The following is a 27,103-nucleotide window of genomic DNA, read 5'->3' as shown; positions in this document are numbered from 1 at the left end:
CTACTGAGCTTCTTTTTTTTTTTTTTTTTTCCTACTGAGCTTCTGATAACCACTACACTCCTGCTACAGAATGAGATAGTTGGCAGGAGCTTCCCAAAGATTCTTGATTCCAGCAGATTCTCAGTGAGCTATTAAGAAACATCCACTTCAGTGTTTCAGGCTGAGATATTCAGTGTTAGCTTCTCTGACTTTCAACAGCAGATTTGATGACCTTAGCATCTGTGGCCCTTCCACAAGTCATTTGAGCTTCTAATTTTATGATAATGTCTCTATACCCAGAGTACATATAGAGTAGCTTTTCTTTTCTTGACCAAGCCCTGCTACCAATAGTTTTTGATACCGGAAGTGGTGCCAAGGGAAAGAATCTTAAAGATGAGAATCTTGAATCAGTTCTTTGTTAGACCTGAAGATAATAATGACTTCAATGCAAATAACAAATAGAATATTGACAGTTTATGGCATTCAGTGGTAAAACAATTATTTAAATTATTATTAATTGTCTGAATTCTAGGTAAAGCTTTAGAAGACCAAGTACCTCTATCAATAGCATTATCTTCACCAATGCTATGGTGGAAATAAGAGTACAAATATTAAAGAATAGGCTAGCTGGAAAAGTTATATAATAAATATAACAAGCTCAGAGCTTAAACTTCAGCTCAAGACTAAGAATCAGAAAACTTCTGAACACCCCAAAAGAATTTTTTAATTCTTGTAAGCACAAGGCTAAGAATTCTGAAAACAAATTCAAGATCCAATCTAAGCTGGAAGCTTAGACTGCAAACTAAATTCACAACGTCACCAGATCTATTCTGTTAAATTTAGACTTTTAACTATAAAGAGACATACCCAGAGAATTGGTAATAACTTAATAACTTAAGAAGATATTTATTAATCTGACTGCCCTGAACCTCCCCCTCAAAATCTTACCAAGCATTCTTTGCCGAGTCAAAGCATCCCATCTCGGTTCAAGATGGGCCTCACACTGCCTAAAGACTCCATAATGACCTCATCTGAGGCAGTCACTTTCAAGGGAAAGTAAATCCTCCTCCAGCACCTCTCATTGCTTCTACTCCTCTAACTATACTCCAATCTCCATACATCAGAAGAATGAAAATAAATCTGATGCAAGAGCACCTACTACTATTCATACCAAAAAAGTTGCAAGATTTTGTCAGTTTTTATCAGCAGAATTCTAAAGAAGATATATGGGAATGGATTCCAAGATTTCCAGAGAGAAAGGCATTCACTGTGATGGATGCAAGACCAGGAATTCCAGACTCAGTGTTATCTTTAACAGTTAGGAATGTCCCTAACAGTATGCTCAGTTAGTTAACTGAAACTTGGACTCTACAATGACCTACGTAGAAATGCCAGCAATCCTCAGTATACATTAGAGGAAGGAGATCAAAGTTCAGGTAGATCAAGTACTGGAATGGATATATCATATATGACTTGTTCACCCAATCTCTATGTTCACTGAAAGGATCCAGAGGATACTCCCTTAACTAACATCACTGGAAGATCCACAGTGCAGGTCAGAGATGTCAACAGTGGAGCTCTCCAATTTTAATGAATGATGGGAATCATAAAAGAAGTTAAAAGAACTAGCAATATCTTTCTACCAGAGACAAACAGGGCATGGTAACCACTATGGGTAGCAAAGTAAGGCTGAACTTTCTTTTTTTATACATCTAGGTCTTGATATTAAACTTACACTGGCTTCATAAAAATAATTGCAATTATGTGTCCTCAAAGACTTAGCTGGGTTTTTTATTTTTAGTAAAATGCATAGAATATAAAATTCACCATTTTATACACTTTAAAATGTGCAATTCAGTGGCATTTAGTGCATTCTCAATGTTGTATAACTATTACTTCCATCTAGTTCCAAATCATCTGGAATCTGCTTTTTGGTCTCTATGGACCTACCTATCCTGGATTCTTCATATAATCATGTAATAATGTGATTTTTTGTATCTGGCTTCTATCACTGAACAGAATGTTTATTCATTCTGCAGCATGTACCAGTATTCCATTGCACAGATATATCACACCTTATCCATTCACCAGCTGATGGACGTTCCATATTTGGCTCTTATGAATACTGGTGCTACGAACTGGTATCTTTCTTTTTTATGATTTATTTATGTGACACAGTGTGCACGTGCCCACACGAGTGGGGGGAGGAGAAAAGACCTCTAGCAGACTTCCCACTGAGCATAGAGCCCAACATGGGTCTCAGTCTCACAACCCTAAAGTCATGACCTAAGGTTAAGGATGCTTAACCAACTGAGCCACCCAGGTGCCCTGAGCTGTTATCTTTTTTTTTTTTTTTTTAAGATTTTATTTATTGATTCATAAGAGACAGAGACAGAGACAGAGAGAGAGAGAGGCAAAGACACAGGCAGAGGGAGAAGCAGTCTCCATGCAGGGAGCCTGACATGAGACTCGATCCCCGGTCTCCAGGATCACGCCCTGGGCTGAAGGCAGCACTAAACCGCTGAGCCACCCAGGCTGCCCTAATTCATGAACAGATATCTAACTGTCCTCCCATGTTTTCCATGGTAATTGATATATTTAAGTTTTAACCTCTTCAGGGGTTAATTCACATAATTTAAATTTTATTATAAAAGCAACTACTTTTGAATTCTCAAGTGAGTTGTCATTAGAGCAGCATGTAACAAGCCTCTTTAATTCTTTTAAATTGTTTCTCTATCATTGGTTGTCTTCTCTCTTATTTTGAACTCTTTTTGCTCTTTTTGCTTTAGTCAAACTCAGAAGAGGTTTAACTATTTTATTGACCTGCTCAAAGAAAATGCTTTTGTGGGGATCCCTGGGTGGCTCAGCAGTCTGGCGCCTTCCTTTGGCCCAGGGCATGATCCTGGAGTCCCGGGATCGAGTCCCGCATCGGGCTCCCAGCATGGAGCCTGCTTCTCCCTCTGCCTGTGTTTCTGCCTCTCTCTCTCTTTCTCTGTCCATCATAAATAAATAAATAAAATCTTAAAAAAGAAAGAAAGAAAGAAAGAAAGAAAGAAGAAAGAAAGAAAATGCTTTTGTATTTATCATTCCCAAATTTTATTTTCTATTTCATTATTTAAAATTTTTCCTTTATGAATTCTCTCTTCTTAATTTTTTCATATATTTTATTATCTTTCTAAGTTCATTTATAAGCACTAAGTTTTTTTCTTTTCTTTTGGTCTTTCTTTTTTAGTAATGAAGGTATTTAAAACTGAATATGTTCCCCTAATTACTACTTCTCTGGATCCCACAGATAATGGTATGATTTGTTTCTTTTTCCTTTTCTAAATAATTCATAAATTCCTCTTCAATCTACAGGTTACCTCAGATTATGTGTCCTAAATTCCAATAACTATGGGTTTCATCATATTGTAATTATTTTTCTTATTTTAGTAAAGTATAATCAAAATTGAGACACAGAGAGACACAATCTTTTTTAAAAAATTTAATCAGTGCTCCATGAACATGCCAAAAAAAGGCAGAATGCCAAAATATATGTAGTTATAAATATATAAATATATCTATATATATATTTATATATTTATAGAAATATAGATATATAATCAAGCTTATTGGTAATATTTATACCTTCTATGTCCTTTTTTCTGTTACTCTCATCCAATTCTGAAAGATATAAATGAAAATATCCCATTTGAATAAACTTTTATTAGATTCCTCTGACATTTCTTTATTTTTTTTTTTAATTTTTATTTATTTATGAGAGTCACACACACAGAGAGAGAGAGAGAGAGGCAGAGACATAGGCAGAGGGAGAAGCAGGCTCCATGCACCAGGAGCCCGACGTGGGATTCGATCCCGAGTCTCCAGGATCGTGCCCTGGGCCAAAGGCAGGCGCCAAATCGCTGCGCCACCCAGGGATCCCTCCTCTGACATTTCTAATAGTTTTCCTTGACAAATTTAACTGTCTTGGTGACTGACACATATACATTTCATATATATTGTCTTTTAAGTCATTACCTTATGTCCTTTGTTATTTTTTATTTGGATATTACACATCTTTATTCACTTAAGATCATTTAACTAATTAATTGGATATAAATATTACCACTCCTATTTCTTTTTATTTTTATTTGTGTGAATATCTTTCTTATCTGGTATCTCTAATAGGAAATATCCCTCCATTTTCACCCTTTGTATTATACAGGCCTCTTATAAATAGCATATGGCTAGATTTTCCATTTTAATTGACCCTACTAATTTGTCTTTTATTCTTTGATTATTTTTTAAGATTTACCCACTTGAGATAATGTGCTTGAGAGAGTATGGAGGGAGGGCAGATGGAGAGCAAAACTCCAAGCAGACTCCATGCTAAACACAGAGCCCAAGATGGGGCCCAATCTCATCACCCGGAGATCCTGACCTACACCAAAACCAGAGTCAGATGCCTAACCAACTGTATCACGCAGGTGTTCCTTAATGGGAGAATTGACATTTAGTGAAAAATATATTTCATTTTATTCCTTCCAACTTACACTTAGCTCATTACTTAACATTTTTGTTTCTCTTTTTTCCTTTTCCTTGCTCTCCCTGGGTTACACCATTTTAATTGTTTTGTGCCATTTGTTATTTTGAAAGTCCTTCTACAATTCATATTCATAAATTATTTTAAAATCATATCAACTATTCTTGTCTCACTGAGACACTCTATTTACATCTATTTACATCTATTACTCATTTTTCCCCAAATAAAATGAGTCCAAATGTCCTAAAAGATGGCCTTATGTTTACTTGCTTAACAAAGTTCAAAATAACATAAGAAAGAAATGCATTTAATACATTTAACCTACTGAACATGGTAGCTTGGCCTACATGTACCATCTTAAATATGCTCAAAACACTTAACACCACGCTATAGTTGGGCAAAGTCATCTAACACAAAGTTCATTTTATAATAAAGTGTTGAATATCTCATGTAATTTGTTGAAGACTGTGCTGAAAGTGAAAAACAGAACAGCTGTATGAGTATGAAATGGTTATATCAATTGTTTACCCTCACTTGCATGGCTGAGTAAGAGCTGTGGCTTACTTCTGCTAACCACCGCCACAAGAAGAGTATCATACTGTAGATCATTAGCCCAGGAAAAGATCAAAATTCAAAATTCAACATATGGTTTCTACTGAATGCATGTCACTTTTGCACCATCATAAGGTTGAAAAATCATAAATCAAACCATGTAAGTTGGGGGCCATCTGTATATACCAAATTTTCTTTAACCATTTAACCATCAATGGAACACTTATGTTGTCTCCAAGTAAATAATGGTGCAGTGAACACAGATGCAGATATCTCTTCAAGACAGTGACTTTGTTTCCTTCATATATAAATATATTCATCCAGAAATGAGATTGCTTGATCATATGGTAGTTCTATTTTTAATATCTTGAAGAACTTCCATACTGTTTCCATAGTGGCTGCACCAATGTTCATTTTCACCAACAGTGCATAGCAGTTCCCTGTTCTCCAAATTCTCACCAATATTTGTTATTTCTTGTCTTTTTGATAATTACAATTCTAACAAACGTGAGGTGATATCTCACTGTGGTTATGATTTAATCTCCCTGATGATTAGTGATGTTTCATGTATCTGTTTGCCATCTGGATGTCTTCTTTGGAAAAATAACTATTCAGATCCTCTACCCACTTTTTAATTGAAATGTTTGGGGTTTTGCTATTAAGATGCATGAGTTCTTTGTATGTTTTAGATATTAACCTCTTATCAGATATATCACATGCAAATATTTTCTCCCATTCTACAGGTTGCCTTTTCATTTTACTGATAGTTTCCTTCACTGTGCAGAAGCTTTTTAGTTTGATGTTGTCCACTTGTTTTTGTTTTTGCTTTTGTTGCCTTAGCTTTGGGTGTCAAATCCAAAAAGTCATGTCAAGACCAAAGTCAAGGAGCTTACTGCTTATGTTTTCTTCTAGGAGTTTTAGGTTTCAGGTCTTACATTTAAGTCTTTAATCCATTTTTTGTTGATTTTTTTATGTATGGTATAAGACAGAAGCCCAGTTTCATTCTTTTGCATGTGGCACTTTTCCTAACATCACTTATTAAAGAAACTATCTTTTGCCCGTTGCCCATTGCCCACTGAGGTAACTGTGTCCTAAATTAATTTGCTAAATATGCATGGGTTTATTTCTGGGCTCTCTATTGTTTCATTATTCTATATATCTGTTTTTATGCCAATACCATACTATTTTGATTACTACAGTTCTGTAACACAGTTTGAAATCAGGGAGCATAATGCCTCCAGCTTTACTCTTTATTCTAGTAATTGCTTTAGCTATTTGGGGTCTTCTGTGGTTCCAGACAAACTGTACAAATATTTGATCTTCTTCTGTGAAAAATGCCATTGGTACTTTGTTAGGGATTTCACCGAATCTGTAGATTGCTTTGGGTAATAGGGATATTTAACAATATGAATTCTCCTAATCTATGAGCACAGAGTATCTTTTGATGTATGTGTCTTCAATTTCTTCATCAATGTCTTACAGTTTTCAGTATACAGATTCTCACCTACTTGGTTAAATTTTTCCTAGATATTTTCTCCTTTTTGATGTAATTATAATTCATTTATTGTTTTATTAATTCTCATAACTTTTTTGGTGTATTGAGATTTTTCTATATATAATATCATGTCATCTGCAAATAGAGAAAGTTTCACCTCTCCCTTCCTCATTTTGATATTTTTATTTCTTTTTCTTGCCTAATTGCTCCACAGCTAGGACTTCCCATGCTATGTTAAATAAAAGTGGTGAGCATGTTCATCCATGTCATATAACTGATCTTAGAAGAAAAGCTTTCAGTTTTTCACCTTAAAATTTTGATGTTTGCCATGGGCATGTCATATATGACTTTTACTGTGTTGTCTTCCCTCTATACTACTGCTATTCAACTGAAGAAAAAATAGTGAAAGATTAATATTACATAGTATCTTATCATTTTCTGTCAGTACCTATGGCTGCTTTCATATTTTTTGTACTTACCCTTCTCCAAGTTTCTCTAATACATCAAAAACTTCTTCAGGTTGCTTAGTCAAACTGTCTTCACTCAGCTTTTTTAGCTTACTGATAAGAAAGAAAAATAAAAAAAAAATTTCCTTAAGACCTTTTATAAAATTTTTAATTTTATTTTTAAGAGGCAATATGTTCATAGTTCAAAAATCAAGCAGTATAAAAAAAATAAGGCAAACAGTCTCCTTCAACCCTGTTCTTAATCTGCCCAGAAACACCTAAGATAACTAGTTTTATTAGCTTCTTATGAAGGCTTTATACAAATATGAATGTATATTTTATTTCTCCCCCTTTCTAACACACAAGATAGCATTTTAAACATACTCTTTCTATCCACACTATTAAATTGTCATTCTTACTTAACAACATGTAGCCTATGTTGGAGATTTCTACAACACAAGTACATAGAAAACATCCTCATTCTTTTTTTTTTTTTTAAGATTTTATTTATTTATTCATGAGAGACACAGAGAGAGAGAGCGGCAAGACACAGGCAGAGGGAGAAGCAGCCTCCATGCAGGGAGCCTGACATGGGACTCGATCCCAGGTCTCTAGGATCATGACCCGGGCTGAAGGCAGCGCTAAACCGCTGAGCCACCCAGGCTGCCCTCATTCTTTCTTTTTTACATCTATATCCTATACTATTACAAAGATGTAGCATCTCTTACTCACCACTCACTTATTTATGGATATCTAAGTTCATTTTGCCATTATAAACAACAAGGCACTGAATAAATGTATACCTAAATCAATTGACACATGTGCCAGTATTATCTGCAGGATAAATTCCCAGAAATGAAACTGTAAAGTCCAACAACTACACATACATACACACAAAAAAATATATAAGCATATATGTTGATAAACAAGCATATATATACTATAGGCATAATCATATATGTCATAACAATGCAATATAACTAATAAAATCATTATAATAACTATATACTAATTACTAAAGTTATTGATTACATTTTATATTTTATCTACTATAACTGTACATTATATAAATATATATGTATATTGATAGATATTAGCAAAGTGCTCTTCAGGGGGCTTGTACCAATTTATTCTCCTACCACTAGCACATGAGAGAACCTCTTTTTTTTACAGTTCCACCAACAAAGTACTTAACTATATATTTGGATTTCAGTCAATATGTCAGCTAAAAACTTGTTACTCAGAATAGATTTAATTTACATTTCTTTTATTATGAGTGAAACAGAGTATCTTTTAATACTGTTATGAAACTAGACCATCTATTCAATTTCTTTGCTCATTTTACTACTGATTGTTTTTTTTTTTTATCTTTTTCTTATCTGTACACAAGGTAAATTATTAGACTTTGGTTAGGCTGCAAATATTTTCACTTGTATTTTGACTTCACTTATGAGGCTTTAGTTTTATACTTTGCTTGCTGTAATAAAATGTGTTTTTGTTTTGTTTTGCCTTCTTTAAAAGTCATCTGCATGTATGGCATATGCAGATAACTAGAAGAAAGCGGTAAGAGGATTATTCATGGTGTACTTGATGGACCAAAATTAATTCAGTAAAAATGTAACATCAAAAAAAAAAAAAAAAGTAACATCACATTTGAAAAATCAAAATAAGTTAGTATAAATAAAGAAAAAGTGACCAGAATGTAGAGGTAAACAGGGTCAAGTTTTTTAAAAAGCTTTACTTAAAAAAAAAAAAAAAAAAATCTTTGAAAATAATGTTAGGAACTCTATTTAAAAATGATCATTTCCGGGATCCCTGGGTGGCGCAGCAGTTTGGCGCCTGCCTTTGGCCCAGGGCGCGATCCTGGAGACCAGGGATCGAATCCCACGTCGGGCTCCCGGTGCATGGAGCCTGCTTCTCCCTCTGCCTGTGTCTCTGGCTCTGTCTCTCCTTCTATCTCTCAAGAATAAATAAATAAAATCTTAAAAAAAAAAAAATTTTTTTTAAATAAATAAATAAAAATAAAAATGATCATTTCCCATAAAGAACATCTGAACAGACCTATTACTAGTAACAAAAGTGAAATGGCAATCAAAACATTACCAAAAAAAAGTCTAGGGCCAGATGGATTGACAGGTGAATTCTATCATTTAAAGAATAATTAATGCCTATTCTCCTCAAACTATCACAGGAAATAGAAGAGGAAGAAAAGCTTCCAAATACATTCTACAAGGTCAGCATTACCCTGATACCAAAACCAAAGACAATACAAAAAATGAAAACTATAGGCCAAATTCCCCAATTGAACACAGATGCAAAAATCTTCAACAAAATATTAAACACATACAAAAATATATTAAAAAGATCATTCACCATGATCAAGTAGGATTTATTCTAGGGATGCAAGGATGGTTCAATATTTACAAATCAATCAACATGATACATCACATAAACAAAAGATAAAAATCATATAATAATCTCAACAGATGCAAGGAAAGCATGTAACAAAATTTGCCAACCATTCATAATAAAAACTCTCAACAAAGTGGGCTTAGAAGGAAAAACTCTCAACAAAGCAGGCTTAGAAGGAAACATCTCAAATAAAGGCCTTTTATGAAATACCCACAGCTAATATCATACTCCATGTAAAAAACTGAGAGCTTTTCCTTGAAAATCAGGAGCAAGACAACGATGTCCACTCTCACCACTTTCATGCAACACAGTACTGGAAACCCAAGTCACAGAAATCAGACAAGAAAAAGAAATAAGAGGCATCCATATTGGTAACGAAAAGTTAAACTGCCACTATTTGTAGGTGACGTGACACTGTACATGCAAAATTCTAAAGACTCCACAAAAAAAACTACTAAAAGTAAGAATAAATTCATTATTGGAGGACACAAAACTAGAAATTGGCAACATTTCTATACACCAAAAACAAAGTAGCAGAAAGAAAAATTTAAAAAGCAACACCATTTATAATTGTACCAAAAAGAATAAAATATCTAGGAATAAACATAACCAAAGAGATGAAAAATATATACTCCAAAACCTATAAAACATTAATGAAAGTTATTAAAGATGACACAAATAGAAAGATATTCCATGCTCATGGATTGGAAGAACAAATATTGTTCAAATACCCATTTTACCCAAAGCAAACTACATTCAATGCAGTTCCTATCAAAATACCAATAGCATTTTTCACAAAACTAGAACAAATAATCCTAAAATTTGTATGGAACCACAAAAGACACTGTAGAGCCAAAGCAATCTTGAGAAAAAAGAACAAAGCCAATGATACCACAATTCCACATTTCAAAGCTGCAGTAATCAAAACAATATGGTACTCCTACAGTACATAGACACAGAGATCAATGGAATAGAATAGAGAGCCCAGAAAAACTCACAGTTATATGGTCAATTAATGACAAAAGAGGAAAGAAGATATGATGGGGAAAAGACAAGTCTCTTCAAAAATTGGTGCTGGAAAACTGGATGGCTATATGTAAAAGAATGAAACTAGATCATCTTTTAATACCACACACAAAAATAAACTTGAAATGGATTAAAGATTTAAATATGAGAACTGAAACCATAAAAATCCTAGAAGAAAACACAGGCAGAAAACACTCTGACATTAACCATAGCAACATCTTTCTAGATGTCAATTTGTCAAGAGAAACAAAAGCAAAAATAAACAATTTGGACTACATCAAAATAAAAACCTTTTGCACAGCAAAGGAATAATCAACAAAACAAAAAGAAAACTTACTAAATGGGAAAAGATATTTGCAAATAATGTATCCAATAAGGGGTTAATATACAAAATATATAAAGAACTTACACAACTCAACATCAAAAAAACCCAAACAATCTGAATAAAAAATAGGCAGAGGATCTGAATAGCCACTTCTTCAAAGAAGACAGATGACCAACAGACACATGAAAAGATGCTCAACATCGCTAATCGTGAGAAATGCGAATCAAAACCACAATGAGTTATCACCTCACACCTGTCAGAATGGCTACAATCAAAAACAAGAAATAACAACTGTTGGCAAGAATATGGAAAATGGAACCCTCATACACTGTTCCCGGGAATGTAAATTGATACAATCACTGCGGAAACTTGTATGGATATTCCTCAAAAAGTTAAAAACAGAAATACCATATGATCCAGTAATTCTACTGAGTGTTTACCCAAAGAAAATGAAAACACTAATTTAAAAAGATACATGTACCCCTATGTGTATCATAGCATTATTTACGATAGCCAAGATATGGAAGCAGTCTAAGTGTCTACCAGTTTTGGAATGGGTAATGAATGTGTGTTACAGACACACACACACTAAAATATTACATAGCCATAAAAAAAGGCGAGATGTTGCCATTTCAGATGCCATGGATGGACCTACGGGTTATCATGCTTAGTGAAACAAGACAAAGAAAGGTAAAACTATATGATTTCCCTCATAAGTGAAATATTTTTTTAAAAATGAATAAATAAAAATCAGAATCAGACTTATAAAATACAGAAAAGGTTTTCAGAGAAGACGGAATGGGAGAACTGGGCAAAATGGGTAAAGCGAGTAGGAAATACAGGCTCCAGTTATGGAATGAGTAAATCATAAGAATAAAAAGCACAACATAAGGAATATAGTTGGTGATATTATAATAGTGATATACAGCAATAAATGGTGTAGCTATACTTGTAATAAGCATAACATAATGTGTAAACTTGCTGAGTCACTATGTTGTACACCTGAACTAATGTTAACACTGTGTGTCAATAATGCTCAAAAAAAAAAATCATTTCCCCTCAAATGCAGTAGAAAGAAGATATGTGGTGAGCAAAACTGGGGAGGGAAACTATAATTAGGAGCAGATTCAAAATACGGATCCATAGAATACAGTATTAGCAGTAAGAATGAAGTTATTCAAAATATTAAAGAGATTATCAACAGAACTGGTTTTGATTAAATAGGATTTGATTTTTAAATGTCTAAGAAATAAGATCAAAGAGAAAACAGGTCCCAGGAAAATATATTTAAGAAATGATGACATTAAGGACAAAAAGGTAGTAACTGACCATGTTAAAAGCTATTGAAAGTTCAAACAACTTAAAGATTTTAAATGTCCAATACAGAATTTCCACTTCCAACCATAAGAAAGTAACAGGATCCAGAACTGTCTCTAATAAACAACAAGAAAACTCAACAAAATGTAGAAAACAAGTATTTTCAAACAGTAGGTATCAGGCATTTCAGGACTGAGATTACTGAGAAAAGGGAAAGACGATAAGCCCTGCTATCACCTGCACTTCATATCTAGAGGCTATGTCCAGATTATAATGCAGGGAAAGGGAAACCCAAACACAGGCAATAATTCTAGCTGAGTGGAAGAAACAGAGATGGAAGTTTTGGAGGTAATGCAAATAAGATCTGTATAACAGAATACTTGAGAAGAGAGCTATGCAGAAAAAGAGCCATAGCAATCTATGTAGGAGTTTCCTTGATTTGTAGCTGAACACCAATCTCTGTATCATTTCAAAAACACTCTACAGGGATCCCTGGGTGGCTCAGCAGTTTAGCGCCTGCCTTCGGCCCAGGGCCTGATCCTGGAGACCCGGGATCAAGTCCCACATCGGGCTCCCTGCATGGAGCCTGCTTCTCCCTCTGCCTGTGTCTCTGCCTCTCTCTCACTGTGTCTCTCATGAATAAATAAATAAAATCTTAAAAAAAAAGAAAAAAAAGAAAAAACACTCTACAAAACCTAACAAAATCAATTTCTTAAGAAAAAAAATTACAAGGAAGCTGAAAAAGAACAAACCCAGAGGTCAAATGCGGCTGAGAATCTTTCCCACTAAGAGAAGCTAAGAGAACTCTTACGATAAAAAAGTCATCAGCAGAGATCCCTCAGTAGCTTTGTTTTAGAAAGGATACTACATCACCAAAACATAAATGCTACTTTAGATTCTCCAAAAAGGAAATTAAAAACAAATCTTAAAAATACTATGCCAATCCACAAAGTAACTTAAACTACATACCAGAACAAGTCTAACTCCTTAAACAACTAAGGCACTCGCATGATTTATGTCTTATAAAACAAGTTTCAAAGAAATCCCTAGCCCCTTTCTCCATTTGAGGACACAGCAAGGTGCCCACTGTGAACAAGAAAGTTTTCACCTGAATATAACCATCCTGACATCTTGGTCTTGGACTTCCAAGCTTCCAGAACTATGAGAAACAAATTTGCTGTTTATAAGCTACCCAGTCTGTATTTTGTTATAGCAGCCTAAACAGACTAAAACAAAAACTCAGTTTGTTTTTGAAAAGACCAATAAAATTAAACTATTAGCTAGACTTCAGAGAGCAGGAGAGAGACACAAAGAGCAGACACTCAAATAATTAAAATTAAAAATGAAAGAGGGGACATTAAAACTCATGGGTCACAGAAATAAAAACAATTATAGGGGAGTACTATGAATAGTTATACACCAACAAATCAGATAACACAGAAGAAATGGTTAAATTCTTAGAAACGTACAGCCTACGAAGACTGAATATTGAAGAAATAAAAATTTCAGCAGACCTCTACTAAGGAGACTTAAGGAGTAATCAAACTCTCTCAACAAAGCAAAGCCTGGGACTAAAGAGACTAAGGGGACTGGGACTAAGGAGAATTCTATCAAACACCTAAGGAAGAATTAGCACCAACACTCCTCAAACTCTTCCAAAAAAATAACTGTAGAGAAAGGAACACTTCCAAACTTACTCTGTAAGACCAGCATTACTACACATAAATACCAAAACCACACAGAGCTACAACATGAAAACCACAGACCAATATCCTTAATGAGGTCATGACCTCAGGGCTGTGAGATCGAGCCCTTCACACTCAGCTCAGAATCTGCTTGGGACTCTCTCTCTATTCCTCCTCTGCCCCTCGCCCTGCTCTCTCTCTAAAATAAATGAATCTTTTTAAAAAAGAAAATGTAAGGAGAGGGATGCCTGGGTGGCTCGGTGGTTGAGCATCTATCTGCCTTTGGCTCAGGTCATGATCCCTGGGTCCTAGGATCAAGTCTCACAACAGGCTCCCTGCAGGCTCTCCCTGCAGAGGGGGAGCTTGCTTCTCCCTCTGCATATGTCTCTGCCTCTTTCTGTGTCTCTCTCATGATTAAATAAAATCTTAAAAAAAAAAAAAAAAGTAGCCAAAATACTGAAAAGCATTTATTCTTGAAACCCTCTCATGGCTTTGGGTAATAACAGAAAGATTCTGTGGCCTTCCAGCCTAGGCCTGTTACCATCACTTATACCAACAATTTCATCAGTAGCAAGAACTGTACTTTTACCAGGACAAGGTTGACTATGAAAAATAGGAGCTTTGCTTCCAGAAAAAATGGGCTAAATTTGGGATAAGTATTGAAAATTGGCAATTTGGGCAGCTCCTGTGGCTCAGCGGTTTAGCGCCGCCTGTAGCCTGGGGTGTGATCCTAGAGACCCGAGATCGAGTCCCACGTCGGGCTCCCTGCATGGAGCCTGCTTCTCCCTCTGCCTCTCTCTCTCTTTCTCTCTCTCTGTGTCTCCAGGAATAAATAAATTTAAAAAAATTCTCTTTCTTTAAAAAAAAAAAAAAAGAAAATTGGCAATTTTCTCAACTAAAAGTGATAAGCCTAATAATAAATAAACTATCAAACCCATAGCTTGCCCCGCCCCCCAAAAAAGATGGAAGAAACCGTCTCAGAGACTGGTGATACAAACAACATAGCAATACACATATAATGGGAGTCTCAGGAGAAAAGACAGAATATGGGGCAGAAAAAAATTATTTGAAAAAACAGTGGCTACAAACTTCCCAAATTTGGGCACCTGGGTGATTCAGACAGTTAAGAATCTGCCTTCGGCTCAGGTCATGATCCCAGGGTCCTGGAATCAAGCCCCACATTGGCCTCCCTGCTCAGTGGGGAGTCTGCCTCTCCCTTTCCCAATGCCCCCTCCCATACTTACACATGCTCTAACAAATAAATAAAATCTTAAAAAAAACTCCCCAAATTTGACAGAAAACATTAATTTATACATCCAACAAGGTAAACTAATCCTAAATAAGATCAACACAAAAAGATCCCCATGTGTAGACACACTGTAAGTCAAAGTGCTGAAAGACAAAAAGTCTTAAAAGCAGCAAGAGAAAATGACTCATCATGAATAGAACAAGAATATGACTAACAGCCGACTTCTCACCAGAAACCATGTCAGTTCAAAGATAGTGAAAGAGACACACACACAGTATGAGACAACAGAATAAAAATGAAGAGGCAGAGACAACAATTATGGATCACCTTCCACTTGGAAGTTTCTAGAAAGGATAAGTGACTGGAAACATGAATCTGAGAAGGAAGATAAGGCCAAACAAGCAAAGAACCTATTTGAAATGCTTGAATAAGTATAAATACTGTTTTGAATGAATTAGGAGAATAGGGGAAAATTGAAAATACAAGCGAAAAGAAGAGATAACTGCTAAAGCATGTCCCTGAAAAGGGTGGAAGGAAAGAATCCAAAGCACACGTGGATGGGACTGCCTTAACATCAAAGGGTTGGGGACACCTCTCTCATTATATTAGGAGGAAAGGATGAACAGGCTTAAACAGACTAATGGCAGAAAGTTAAAGGAGCTCTCATATATTGACTTCTATTTGCTTTAGAAGTCAGAGGGATATTCAACTGCTGTGAGGAAGTTAAAATCTGAGATTTGAGAAGATAAGACTATATTTGAAATAGCTAGAGTGAAGAATAAAAATTAAACACCTCATGAAGTTTAACTGCAGGCCTTATTAAGGTTGTCAAAGAGCCAGCAATTTAAAATGGGCAATCTTCAAGGTTTCATATTTTCTTCAGCCCTGTTCAAAAGTGTCTTAAAGTATGCAAGAGAGGGACACCTGGGTGGCTCAATGATTGAGCTTCTGCCCTCGGCCCAGGGCGTGATCTTGGAGTCCCAGGATGGAGTCCTACATTGGGCTCCCTGCATGGAGCCTGCTTCTCCCTCTGCCTGTGTCTCTGCCTCTCTCTCTCTTCCTCTCTCTCTCTCTCTACCTGACTCTCTCTCTCTCTCTCTCATGAATAAATAAATAAAATCTTTAAAAAAAAATAAAATAAAGTACGCAAGGGACAGCAAACAAAGGAATCTGGCATTCTGATGATGCATGCACAGAAGAACATGCAACAAAGGTGTCAAAGATATTGGCAAGGAACGCCTGGGTGGCTCAGCGGTTGAGTGTCTGCCTTTGGCTCAGGTCGTGATCCCGGGGTCCTGGCATCGAGTCCCATATCGGGTTCCCCACAGGAAGCCTGCTTCTCCCTCTGCCTGTATCTCTGCCTTTCTCTCTGTGTCTCTAATAAATAAATAAATCTTAAAAAAAAAAAAAAAAAAGATATTGGCAAAAGAAGGGCTGAAGACATGGACCAGGTAAGAAAGAAAGAAAAACAGGAAGGGGTTTTGATGAGCAGGAGGAAAGAGCGAACTGGATACCATGAACCAAAGACTATCTCCCTACCAGAAAGAGAAGTCAGTCTCTTGAATTTTCAAGAATATTCACTACCATGCCTCAGAAAGCAAAGGTGCTTCAAGTCCTTCATGGCCAAGCAAGCACAAGTAACTCACGATAAGCTATGCACGTAACAGAGTGAGGGAGAAGGTCTTCTACTAACAAGTAATCTAACTACTGCGTACTTCTTCATGAGTTACGAAAGTTCTTCAAAGCAGGCTCATAATCTGGCTTTAAACCACCAAGTCATGGATCCTCCAAACAATGCAGTAAGCACTTAATTTTCTATGAGTTCACAGGTCTCATTTTCTCAACATGCTGAACAACTGAAATGTTACTAATGTAACTCAGGCAAAAAGAAGGTCTCTGGAGTGTCTGTCAAGTGAAAGCACATGATTTATTTTGGTAAGTTAATTCCTGTTTCATGATGTTTGTTTCTATTTCCTCTTTCAATTTCTGGTGTTTTAAATGAAAATTAATCACTTCAATTATGGTTTAATTTCAAATAATTTTTATATTGTCTGCTTTGAAAACCCTTACAGCTTAAAAAAAAAAGCTCTTAATTAAAAGCCAATTTAAAATACATATACACATACACATTTTCCTATTTCACTGCCTTGGCAAACACAATATAATTAGCATAATTTCATCTATACTTGATATACTGTGGTTTTTAATACCTCAGAATTTCATCATAACTATATGTTTTTAACCAGAGGTCCCAAAAAATTCTTAACTAGTATCTTTAGAGCTCAAATTCTCCCAGGCGCTAGGGAATATTGTGAAGAAGTCCCCACAAGATATTTCTCTTATGGAACTGGATAGGTAGGGTTTATTACATACTTATGCAGAGATACCCCAGAACTGTCTTTTTAAAACAAGTAAGTGGCTGTCATTTCCGGGCGGTGTGGGACAGAGTGGTCAATGGCCTGCAAAGCAACATGCCTAAGCTTTATTGTGACTACTGTGCCACATCTCACCCATGACTCTCAATCTGGGAGAAACACACAATGCAGTGGAGGGAAACATAAAGATAATGTGAAAGACTACTATCAGAAATGGATGAAAGAGGGATCCCTGGGTGGTGCAGCGGTTTGGTGCCTGCCTTTGGCCCAGGGCGCGATCCTGGAGACCTGGGATCAAATCCCACGTCAGGCTCCCGGTGCATGGAGCCTGCTTCTCTCCCTCTGCCTATGTCTCTGCTTCTCTCTCTCTCTGTGACTATAATAAATAAAATTAAATTAAAAAAATTAAAAAAAAAAACTCTGTTAAAAAAAAAAAAAAAAAAGAAATGGATGAAAGAGCAAGCTCAGAGCCTGATCGACAAAACAATCCCTGCGATTCAACAAGGGAAGATACCTCTGGTCCTTCTTCTGCAGGGGCAATGATTCCACTTCCTCCCAGTCTCCCGGGTCCTCCACGTCCTAGTATGATGCTGGCACCCCCTATGGAGGGCCCTCCTCCTCCTGGGATGATGCCAGTGGCACCTGCTCCTGGAAAAAGGCCATCTATGGGAGGCCACATGCCAATGATGCCTGGGCCCCCAATGATGAGACCTCCTGCCCATCTCATGATGGTGCCCCTTAGCCAGGAATGACTGGACCAGACAAGAAGAGACAGGATCCCCTTTATGTCCATTTTATATTACTTGTTTTACTTCACCAGGGACCAATGGTGCTAAGACTCTGGGTGTTTTCTACCAACATCACAAGGAAAACTTGCTCCCCCTTCTTATCAAAGAGAAAATACTTTTTGTATTTTTGTATCAAAAGAGAAAATATCATTTGTATTATGAAATGTGAAAATAAAATTGTCTACTGTTTTCGTTAAAAAAAAAGTAGATAATACAATCTGGCCTTCCTGTCATTTGACCTTCTATCTCAAAAAGCAGGAGAGAACATAATCTATTATACTGCCATTGCTAATACTGTGAGGAAAAGCAGTCTTCTTCCACATTGTTTTCAGACAGAATTTTCTCCTTTTTTTTTTTAAGCTACAACCAACTTCAGTTCAGTATTTAATTCAGTATTTAAATGCCCACTTAAACCTCACTCCCATCCATAAGCTTGTTTATCTCATTTTTGTGTTTCCTGTTCAGTGTAAGAATTTGTTAATATTTTTTCCAAGGTCCCAATACAAAGTTTTCTACCCCTTCAAAGGGAGGTGGAGGAATCATTCTATATAGACTAATCTCAGTTTTTTCCAAACTCTCCTCAATATTTTATCATTTCAAGAGTAAGTTACAATTAAAATTACATCTCAGATAAGGGTATTATGCTGATTTACGGTTTAATATTCTTAGCTTTTAAAGATGTATGCTGAAATAGTTAAGAATGCTATGAAGGGCACCTGGATGGCTCAGTGGGTTGAGTGTCTAACTCTTGATTTCAAAGCTCAAGTTATGATCTCAGGGTCCTGGGATTGAGCCCTGTGTCAAGCTCTGTGCTCAGTGTGAATATGCTTGTCCCTCTCCCTCTGCTCCTCCCCACACCCTGCTCTCACTCACGCTCTCTCAAATAAATAAAATCTTAAAAAAAAAAAAGAAGAATGCTATGATATCTGAGATTACTTCAAAATTTTACAGAGTTGGGGTATGTATGGAAATATAAATTATGCAAGATTGGCCAGATGTATTAAATTGTCAAAATGGGTATGGGTACACAGAGGTTTTTTTCTTTCCTCTTTACAAAACTGTGTTTAAAGTTTTCCATAATTAAAAAAAAAAATTAAAGAGTAAATGGTAGGAATTAAATGAACTGCAATTGGTCTTGGAAACAAAAAAAAAGTATATTCACTGTAAGTTATAACAAAATCTAGAAGTAAATTAAACACTTAAATATATATTAGTTAAATTAATTATAGAACATCTATTCATGAGATTATCATGATTATCCCTTTGCCCCTTACGCACTCTTGCTGTCTCTCTTTCTCAAATACATAAAATCTTTTTTTAAAAAAAGCATTCTGTAAAAAATCTCACTGACATAAAACAAGTGAACAATATATTGCTAAAAGAAAAAAGGGCAGGCTACAAAATAATGTACACAGAATTAAACCATTTTCATGTTTTCTTTTAAGCATAAGTGTATCTGCATACACACACACAAACACACACATAGACACCAAACTACTAGTAAACTTTGTTTTGTTCACTGCTATATCCCCAGCACCAAAAACTGTGCCTAGGACATAACAGGAATTCAACTATTTGTTGCATGTAAATATTTTAGGATTCCAAGCAGCAAGGCTTTTTTTCGGGGGGGGGGGGGGGTGGCTCTCCTTATGCTTTTGTTTCATAAGGTTTCTAAAATATTTACTTTTTTATGTGATTGGGGAAACTTTAAAAATTGTATCTTATAAGAAAATTAAAATTTTTCATGACTCTATAATTGTTTCATGAAATGTATTTCATAACATCATTTTATACATTGAAAAGAAAGGCTTCTTCCATAGGCTGAATTAATAAACTGACCAAGGTAATCAGAACTAGTAAAATCAGTATCTGTTAATCAGTCCTATTCTTTTTTTTTTTTTTTTTTCAGTCCTATTCTTGTGAGTGAATTTTGCAACTGTTTAGGAAATACTATCTTTAGGAAAACTAAACTTTAAAGATTAATTTACTTATTTTAGAGAGAGAGAGAGAAAGAGACAGCATGAGGGGGGGAGGTGGGAGAGAGGAGAGAGAGAGAATCTCAAGCTGACTCCATGCTCACTGCAGAGCCAGATGTGGGGCTGTATCCTACAACCCCAAAATCACGACCTGAGCCAAAACCAAGAGTTGGTTGCTTAACTGATTGTACCATCCAGCATCCCCCCAAAATTAAATTTTCTAAAATGAATCTTCAACATGGGTACAAAAACTTTAAAAATACTAAAAATTTAAAACTTCACCCATTTATATTCATTTCATATCCACTTACTCAATCTGTAGACAGTAAACTACATGCTGGGGTAATTCAAAGAAAGTTAAGTTAGCCCTTGGCAACGCAGAACTTCTAATATAGTATGAAAAGCAAATACATAAGAGCTAAATGAATGTAATAATAAAGGTAGTTAACATTTATTATAGCCCTCATTGGCCTTGTGATAAGCACTTAACAAGCATTTCCTCATTTAATCTCTGTAACAACCTTTTTGGTAGCTGCCAAAATATCCTCAGCTTTTAAGTAAGAAAACCAAGGGTTAAGTGACTTCCCCAGTCGCTTGGCCAATAAATAGCAAAACAAAATCAAACCAAGGTGTGTCCAAGACATGGTATCTCTACTGTTAGGAAGGTAGCATATGCCAAAACACACTCATTAGTTTCCATCTACTACTACATCAAGTATCATACATCAGTCTCATGTTTTAAGGGGGATATTCTTTTGTAAATGGTCCCAGGAATTTCTCATCTTCAAATCAATTAGTTATTTCTACTCTGAAATGCTATTATAGCCACTAAACTATGATTCCTAGAACAGGACTTAGCAGATTCTTTGTTTTTCCCAAAGCTATCCTATGCACTCAGGAGATGAAATGGATAAACTTTTAGCTCTTTTTGTGCTTAAATTCCAAATCACCATACCATATTATATGAGATGATAGATGGTCTAGGCGAATATTAATTTAAATTATGTTTTAGGAAATGTGGTACGGGGGAGCCAAAGAAATGAAGTTCTGAAGTATATTATTGTGATTGTGGTAACAGTAGAATACTGCTAACTGTGTAAGTTTAACAACATACTCTTCCTCCAGAGATTTCTTCCCAGTCTTCCAAATGTCCTACAAGTCAAATTCCATAATGGAGAAGAGAACTAAAAAACTGTAAAACTAGGGGGAATCCCTGGGTGGCTCAGCGGTTTTGCGCCTGCCTTTGGCCCAGGGCGCGATTCTGGAGTCCCAGGATGGAGTCCCGCATCAGGATCCCGGCATGGAGCCTGCTTCTCCCTCTGCCTGTGTCTCTGCCTCTCTCTCTCTCTCTCTCTGTCTATCATAAATAAATAAATCTTTAAAAAAAAAAAAACTGTAAATCTAGGGCATGGTTTTGTTTCTTGCAATCCAGAAATGTGGTCTGGGCTTAAAAAGTTAACAACAGAAATGACAGGAAAGAATGAATTCAAGAGAAATTCTGAAAGAATCATCATTTCTCCTAAATACAAGATAAAAAGATACAAGAGGATCTAGCTGATCCTCTCAATCACCTAATTTCCATAACCTACACTCTAGCCACAGTGGGACTATACATTGAAGGTCCTGAATTTTCACATCACACAGTTTTTAAAAATCACATGATCACTGTACTAAAAAGGCAGATTTTGTATAGTTTTTTATATGTAATGCAAGATATAGGTAATACTTCTATATGTCCATTCTCTCTTACATGACCTTGTCAGTTAACTATTTCTTTAAAGATACAGTCGGAAGTCTTCTCTGGGACGTCTGCAGAGATAATCCTCTGTCCTCTACCACTGTCCTTACCCACCTACCCACCCAAACACAGAGAACTAATCCCACCGTCAAATATGGCTCCATAGCACTTAGCACACTGAGTCATTATTCCTTTCACTATTTATTTATTGTATGAGCTGATCACTAGAGCTAAAATAGGAATTCCATGAAGGTAAAGACCATGTCTCATTTAGCCTATCTCCAGTAAGTACCTAAAACAGAATCTCACACACTACCGTTTAATACACTTTTCTTCAATAAATAAATGAATAAACAAATGAAAAAACAGATTTGCTAACTACTAGAGACCCTATGAAACTTCAAAATGCCAGTGACTCACAGTGCCATCACAGAGAAAAATCTCTCTTCCTCTGTAAGTTGTTACAGTTCATCATATGCTACTTCAAATTAAATCAGTCTTATCCACAAAAACAGACACATAGATCAATGGAACGGAAAAGAGAATCCAGAAATGGGCCCTCAACTCTATGGTCAACTAATATTTGACAAAGCAGGAAAGACTATCCACTGGAAAAAGAGAGTCTCTTCAATAAATGGTGCTGGGAAAATTGGACATCCACATGCAGAAGAATGAAGCTAGACCATTCTCTTACACCATACACAAAGATAAACTCAAAATAGATGAAAGATCTAAATGTGAGACAAGAATCCATCAAAATCCTAGAGGAGAACACAGGCAACACCCTTTTTGAACTTGGCCACAGCAACTTCTTGCAAGATACATCTATGAAGGCAAGGGAAACAAAAGCAAAAATGAATTATTGGGACTTAATTAAGATAAAAGGCTTCTGCACAGCAAAAGAAACAGTCAACAAAACTAAAAGACAACCTACAGAATGGGAGAAGATATTTGCAAATGACGTATCAGATAAAGGGTATCCAAGATCTATAAAGAATTTGTGAAACTCAACAGCAAAGAAACAAACAATCCAATCATGAAATGGGCAAAAGACATGAACAGAAATCTCACAGAGGAAGACATAGACATGGCCAACAAGCACATGAGAAAATGCTCTGCATCACTTGCCATCAGGGAAATACACATCAAAACCACAATGAAAAAAAAAAAAAAAACCACAATGAGATACCACCTCACACCAGTGAGAATGGGGAAAATTAACAAGGCAGGAAATGACAAATGTTGGAGAGGATGTGGAGAAAGGAGAACCCTCTTTCACTGTTGGTGGGAATGTGAACTGGTACAGCCACTCTGGAAAACTGTGTGGAGGTTCCTCAATGAGTTAAAAATAGAACTGCCGTGCGGCCCAGCAACTGCACTGCTGGGGATTTACCCCAAAGATACAGATGCAGTGAAACACCAGAACACCTGCACCCCAATGTTTATAGCAGCAATGTCCACAATAGCCAAACTGTGGAAGGACCCTTAGTGTCCATCGAAAGATGAGTGGATAAAGAAGCTGAAGTATATGTATACAATGGAATATTACTCAGTCGTTAGAAAACGACAAATACCCACCATTTGCTTCGACGTGCATGGAACTGGAGGGTATTATGCTGAGTGAAATAAGTCAATCGGAGAGGGACAAACATTATATGGTCTCATTCATTTGGGAAATATAAAAAATAGTGAAAGGGAATAAAGGGAAAAGGAGAGAATATGAGTGGGAAATATCAGTGAGGGTGACAGTGAGGGTGACACTCTGGGAAACGAACAAAGGGTATTGGAAAGGGAGGTGGGCAAGGGGTTGTGGTGACTGGGTGACGGGCACTGAGGGTGGCACTTGACAGGATGAGCACTGGGTGATATGTTATATGCTGGCAAATTGAACTCCAATAAAAATAAAAAAAAATAAATAAATAAAGATGAAAGCAAATAAATAAATAAATAAATCAGCCTTATCATCCAGCAGTATAAGTACATGTAGCTAGAAGCTGATCCAGAGGCCAAAAGTATCCATACAAGGGCTGAAATGGCCCATAGGGATATTCCAAATCTCATGGTTGCAAAATGACCCAATTAACCTTAGATTTCAGAAAGTGTAAATGCTATGTGAACAAAGATAACCAAGGCCATAGGAGCTCATGTCATTCTTCCAACTGACTCTAAGCTGCTATTTCCTTTATTAATGGAGCCTATTCCACAATTCAGTATTAGAGACACTGAATCTCATACGGAGCAAGCAGTTGACTAGGCACCTTCCTCTGCTACCCCCCATGCACATTTCCTGAGTATCCTTGCAATAAAATTCTATTACTGAAGATAATCTGTGTATCTCTCTTCCTTTTGGTCTTAAAGTATCTAAGGAACAGAGTAACTAATACAGGAAGCCAAGCAGAAGGAAGACACACACACCAAACGCAAACTGGCAAAAGAGTGACATCACTAACCAGTAGAGATAAAGGTAGGGATGGAAGGTAGGGATTCTGTTTGAACATACTGCTTTTGAGGAGCCAGCAAAGGTAGTCAAATGTTACTTAGTAGATTCAAAAACTGAGTAAGACTGAGCACAAAAGACTGATTCTCAAAAGTGTGTATTTGTGTGTCATTTTGATCAAAGTTGAAGCCTAAGAGTGAATAAACTCACCAAGGAAATAACTACATAAAAAGAGAGGAGGAAGAGAGAAAACAGAAAATGCAAGGTCAGTGTCAGTTATGAATTGGAAAGAACGGCACATAAAGCAGAGAAACAGAAGCAATAGAAAAACCAGAAAGCCAGAGAAAAAGAAAGCTTAAAGAAACATGGAAGAGGGATGAAAACAGAAAAGGGGTTTCTGATCTCACCAAGCAATGTCTAAAAACCTGTAATCATTAGATAGATAAAGCCTGAGCATGTTTCAACAGAATGAAGCCTTACAAATAGAGACTTTAAAGATTCTAGAATTGGGAAACAAAAATATGACTACAGGAATAAAGTTATAAAAATATAAGAAGGGATGCATTCAAAAGTTACATGAAAGTTAGAGAGGAAACTGATTTCTATAATACAAGTAAAAAGTATGTAGCAACACTCACCAAATGAAATTAAGATGAACCTACATAAGGTAAAAGGTCTTCTGCCTGCCAGTCATAGAATTTCAATCTTCTCTGCAAAGTAGATGAAATCATCTGTGTAATAGTATATGAAAATATGAAGGTAGAACAAAAAAAAAGAAAGTACAAATTTAAGGGACTGGAGCTCTGAAGCTAGTAAGGAGTTACAGCCTTTTCTGAAAGTCTATTAACTGTTTTCATGCAAGAAACAGGCCAGTCATAAAAGACTAAGGCAGAAAAAGAAAAAGAAAAAAGAAAAGAAAAAAGAAAGAAAAGAAAAGAAGAAAAGAAAAGGAAAGAAAAGAAAAGAAAAGAAAAGAAAAGAAAAGAAAAGAAAAGAAAAGAAAAGAAAAGAAAAGAAAAGAAAAAAGAAAAGATTATATCTAATTCTCTTCCTTTCTTTTCTCTGTTTCCAGCTTTGGAGCAGGAGTTTACAAGTTTGTCGACAGGTTGTAACTTCTGCTAAGGACATCTCTTCAGCTTTGAAGAGACAAACTTCAGAAGAAAGAAGGCACAGCCCACTGCTTATGATTGGCTAAAGGTTTATTTTGCTATGTTTTATAACATAAACCTTATTATTTTAACTATATTATTAAAGATTTTATTTACTTATTTGAGAGAAAGAGAACAAGCACGAATGGGGGGAGAGGCAGAGAAAGAGGGAGAGCAAGAATCTCAAGCAGACTCCATGCTGAGCATGGAACTCAACCCAGGACTCCATCTCATGACCCTGAGATCATGACCTGAGCTGAAACCAAGAGTCAGACGCTTAACTGCCTAAACCACCAGGCACACCCCTACTATTTTAATTATTTATAAGTGTACAATTAAGTGGCATTAAGTATACTCACACTGTTAGGCAATCATCACTACTACTCACCTTCAGGATTTTTCATCATCCCAAAAAACTCTTCATGCATTCAACAACTTCCCATTTTCCCCTCCCATAGTCCCAACTAACCACCACTATTCTACTTTCTGTCTCAATGAACTCAATTACTCTATGTATATCATATAAATGGAATCATACAGTATATGTCTTATGTCTGGCCTCTTTCATTTAGCATGTTTTTAAGATTCATCCCTGTTGTATGTTGCATGTATACCAATTTCATTCCTCTTAAGGCTGAATAATATACCAGAACATACATACCACATTTTGCCTATCCATTCATCTATCAGTGGACACTTGGATTACTTCAACCTTTTGGCTATTGTGAATAATGCTGAAAATAAACTCTGGTGTACAGGTATCTTTTTGGTCCCTGCCTTCATTCTTTTGGATATATACCTAGAAGTGGAATTACTGGATCATATGGTAATTGTATGTTTCATTTTTTGAGGAACCATCATACCATTTTTCACAGTGACTATACTACTTTACATTCCAATGTACAAGGATTCCAATTGCTATACATCCTAAATAACACTTATTTTCTGCTTTTAAAGGAAAAGAAGCTGAGACAACACTTATTTTCTGGAAATATATTTATATATATGATATATATATATATATCATATGTGTGTGTGAGTATATATATATATATATATATATATATATATATATATATAAAATAGCCATCCTAAACAGTATGACATTAATTTATTGTGGTTCTGATTTGCGTTTCCCTAATGATGAGTGATGCTGAGCTTCTTTTCGTGGATTTACTGTCCATTTGTAGATCTTCTTTGGGGAAATGTCTATTCAAGTCCTTTGCCCACTTTTTACTTGGGAGGTATGTTTTGGCCAAAAACTTTAAAAGAGAAACACAAATGAAGGCTTTCTACATTGCTACTCCTAGCTCCCTAGTCAGGAATAATTAGGATATGCCTTCTAGATCTCTTGGGGAATTAATGATGGAGAAGAGGATCTGGTCAGAGTGCAAATGCAGCAGATGAAAAGAACTTCCAACTCTGCAACTCTTGGTTTCAGCTCAGGTCGTGATCTCAGTGTCATGAGACTGAGTACCACATGCGGCTCCTCGCTCAGTGTGGAGTATGCTTAAGACTCTCTCTCCCTCTGCCTCTGCTACTCCCTAACCCCTCATGCTCTCTCTCTTTCTCTCTCTCTCTCTTTAAAATAAATAAATCTTTAAACAATAAAATAAAATAATGTTCTCTTCTT

The 27,103-nt window shown here is 36.0% G+C and overlaps 1 protein-coding gene across 2 annotated transcripts in view; it reads right to left on the bottom strand.

Annotated features, from left to right (window-relative positions):
* The window catches only part of STK3 (serine/threonine kinase 3), a 272,048-nt gene that overhangs the window by 230,362 nt on the left and 14,583 nt on the right, over nt 1-27,103 (bottom strand). For both annotated transcript variants that reach the window (XM_072734231.1, XM_072734232.1), the window contains exon 2: nt 7,028-7,108. In XM_072734231.1, coding sequence (XP_072590332.1) covers nt 7,028-7,108 — 81 coding nt within the window. The remainder of the gene's footprint in view (nt 1-7,027; nt 7,109-27,103) is intronic.

This window comes from Vulpes vulpes, chromosome 13, assembly GCF_048418805.1.
Source record: "Vulpes vulpes isolate BD-2025 chromosome 13, VulVul3, whole genome shotgun sequence".
Lineage (NCBI taxonomy): Eukaryota > Metazoa > Chordata > Mammalia > Carnivora > Canidae > Vulpes > Vulpes vulpes.
The sequence above is the reverse complement of the archived record's forward strand: the minus strand, read 5'-3'. Positions and strand labels throughout refer to the sequence as shown.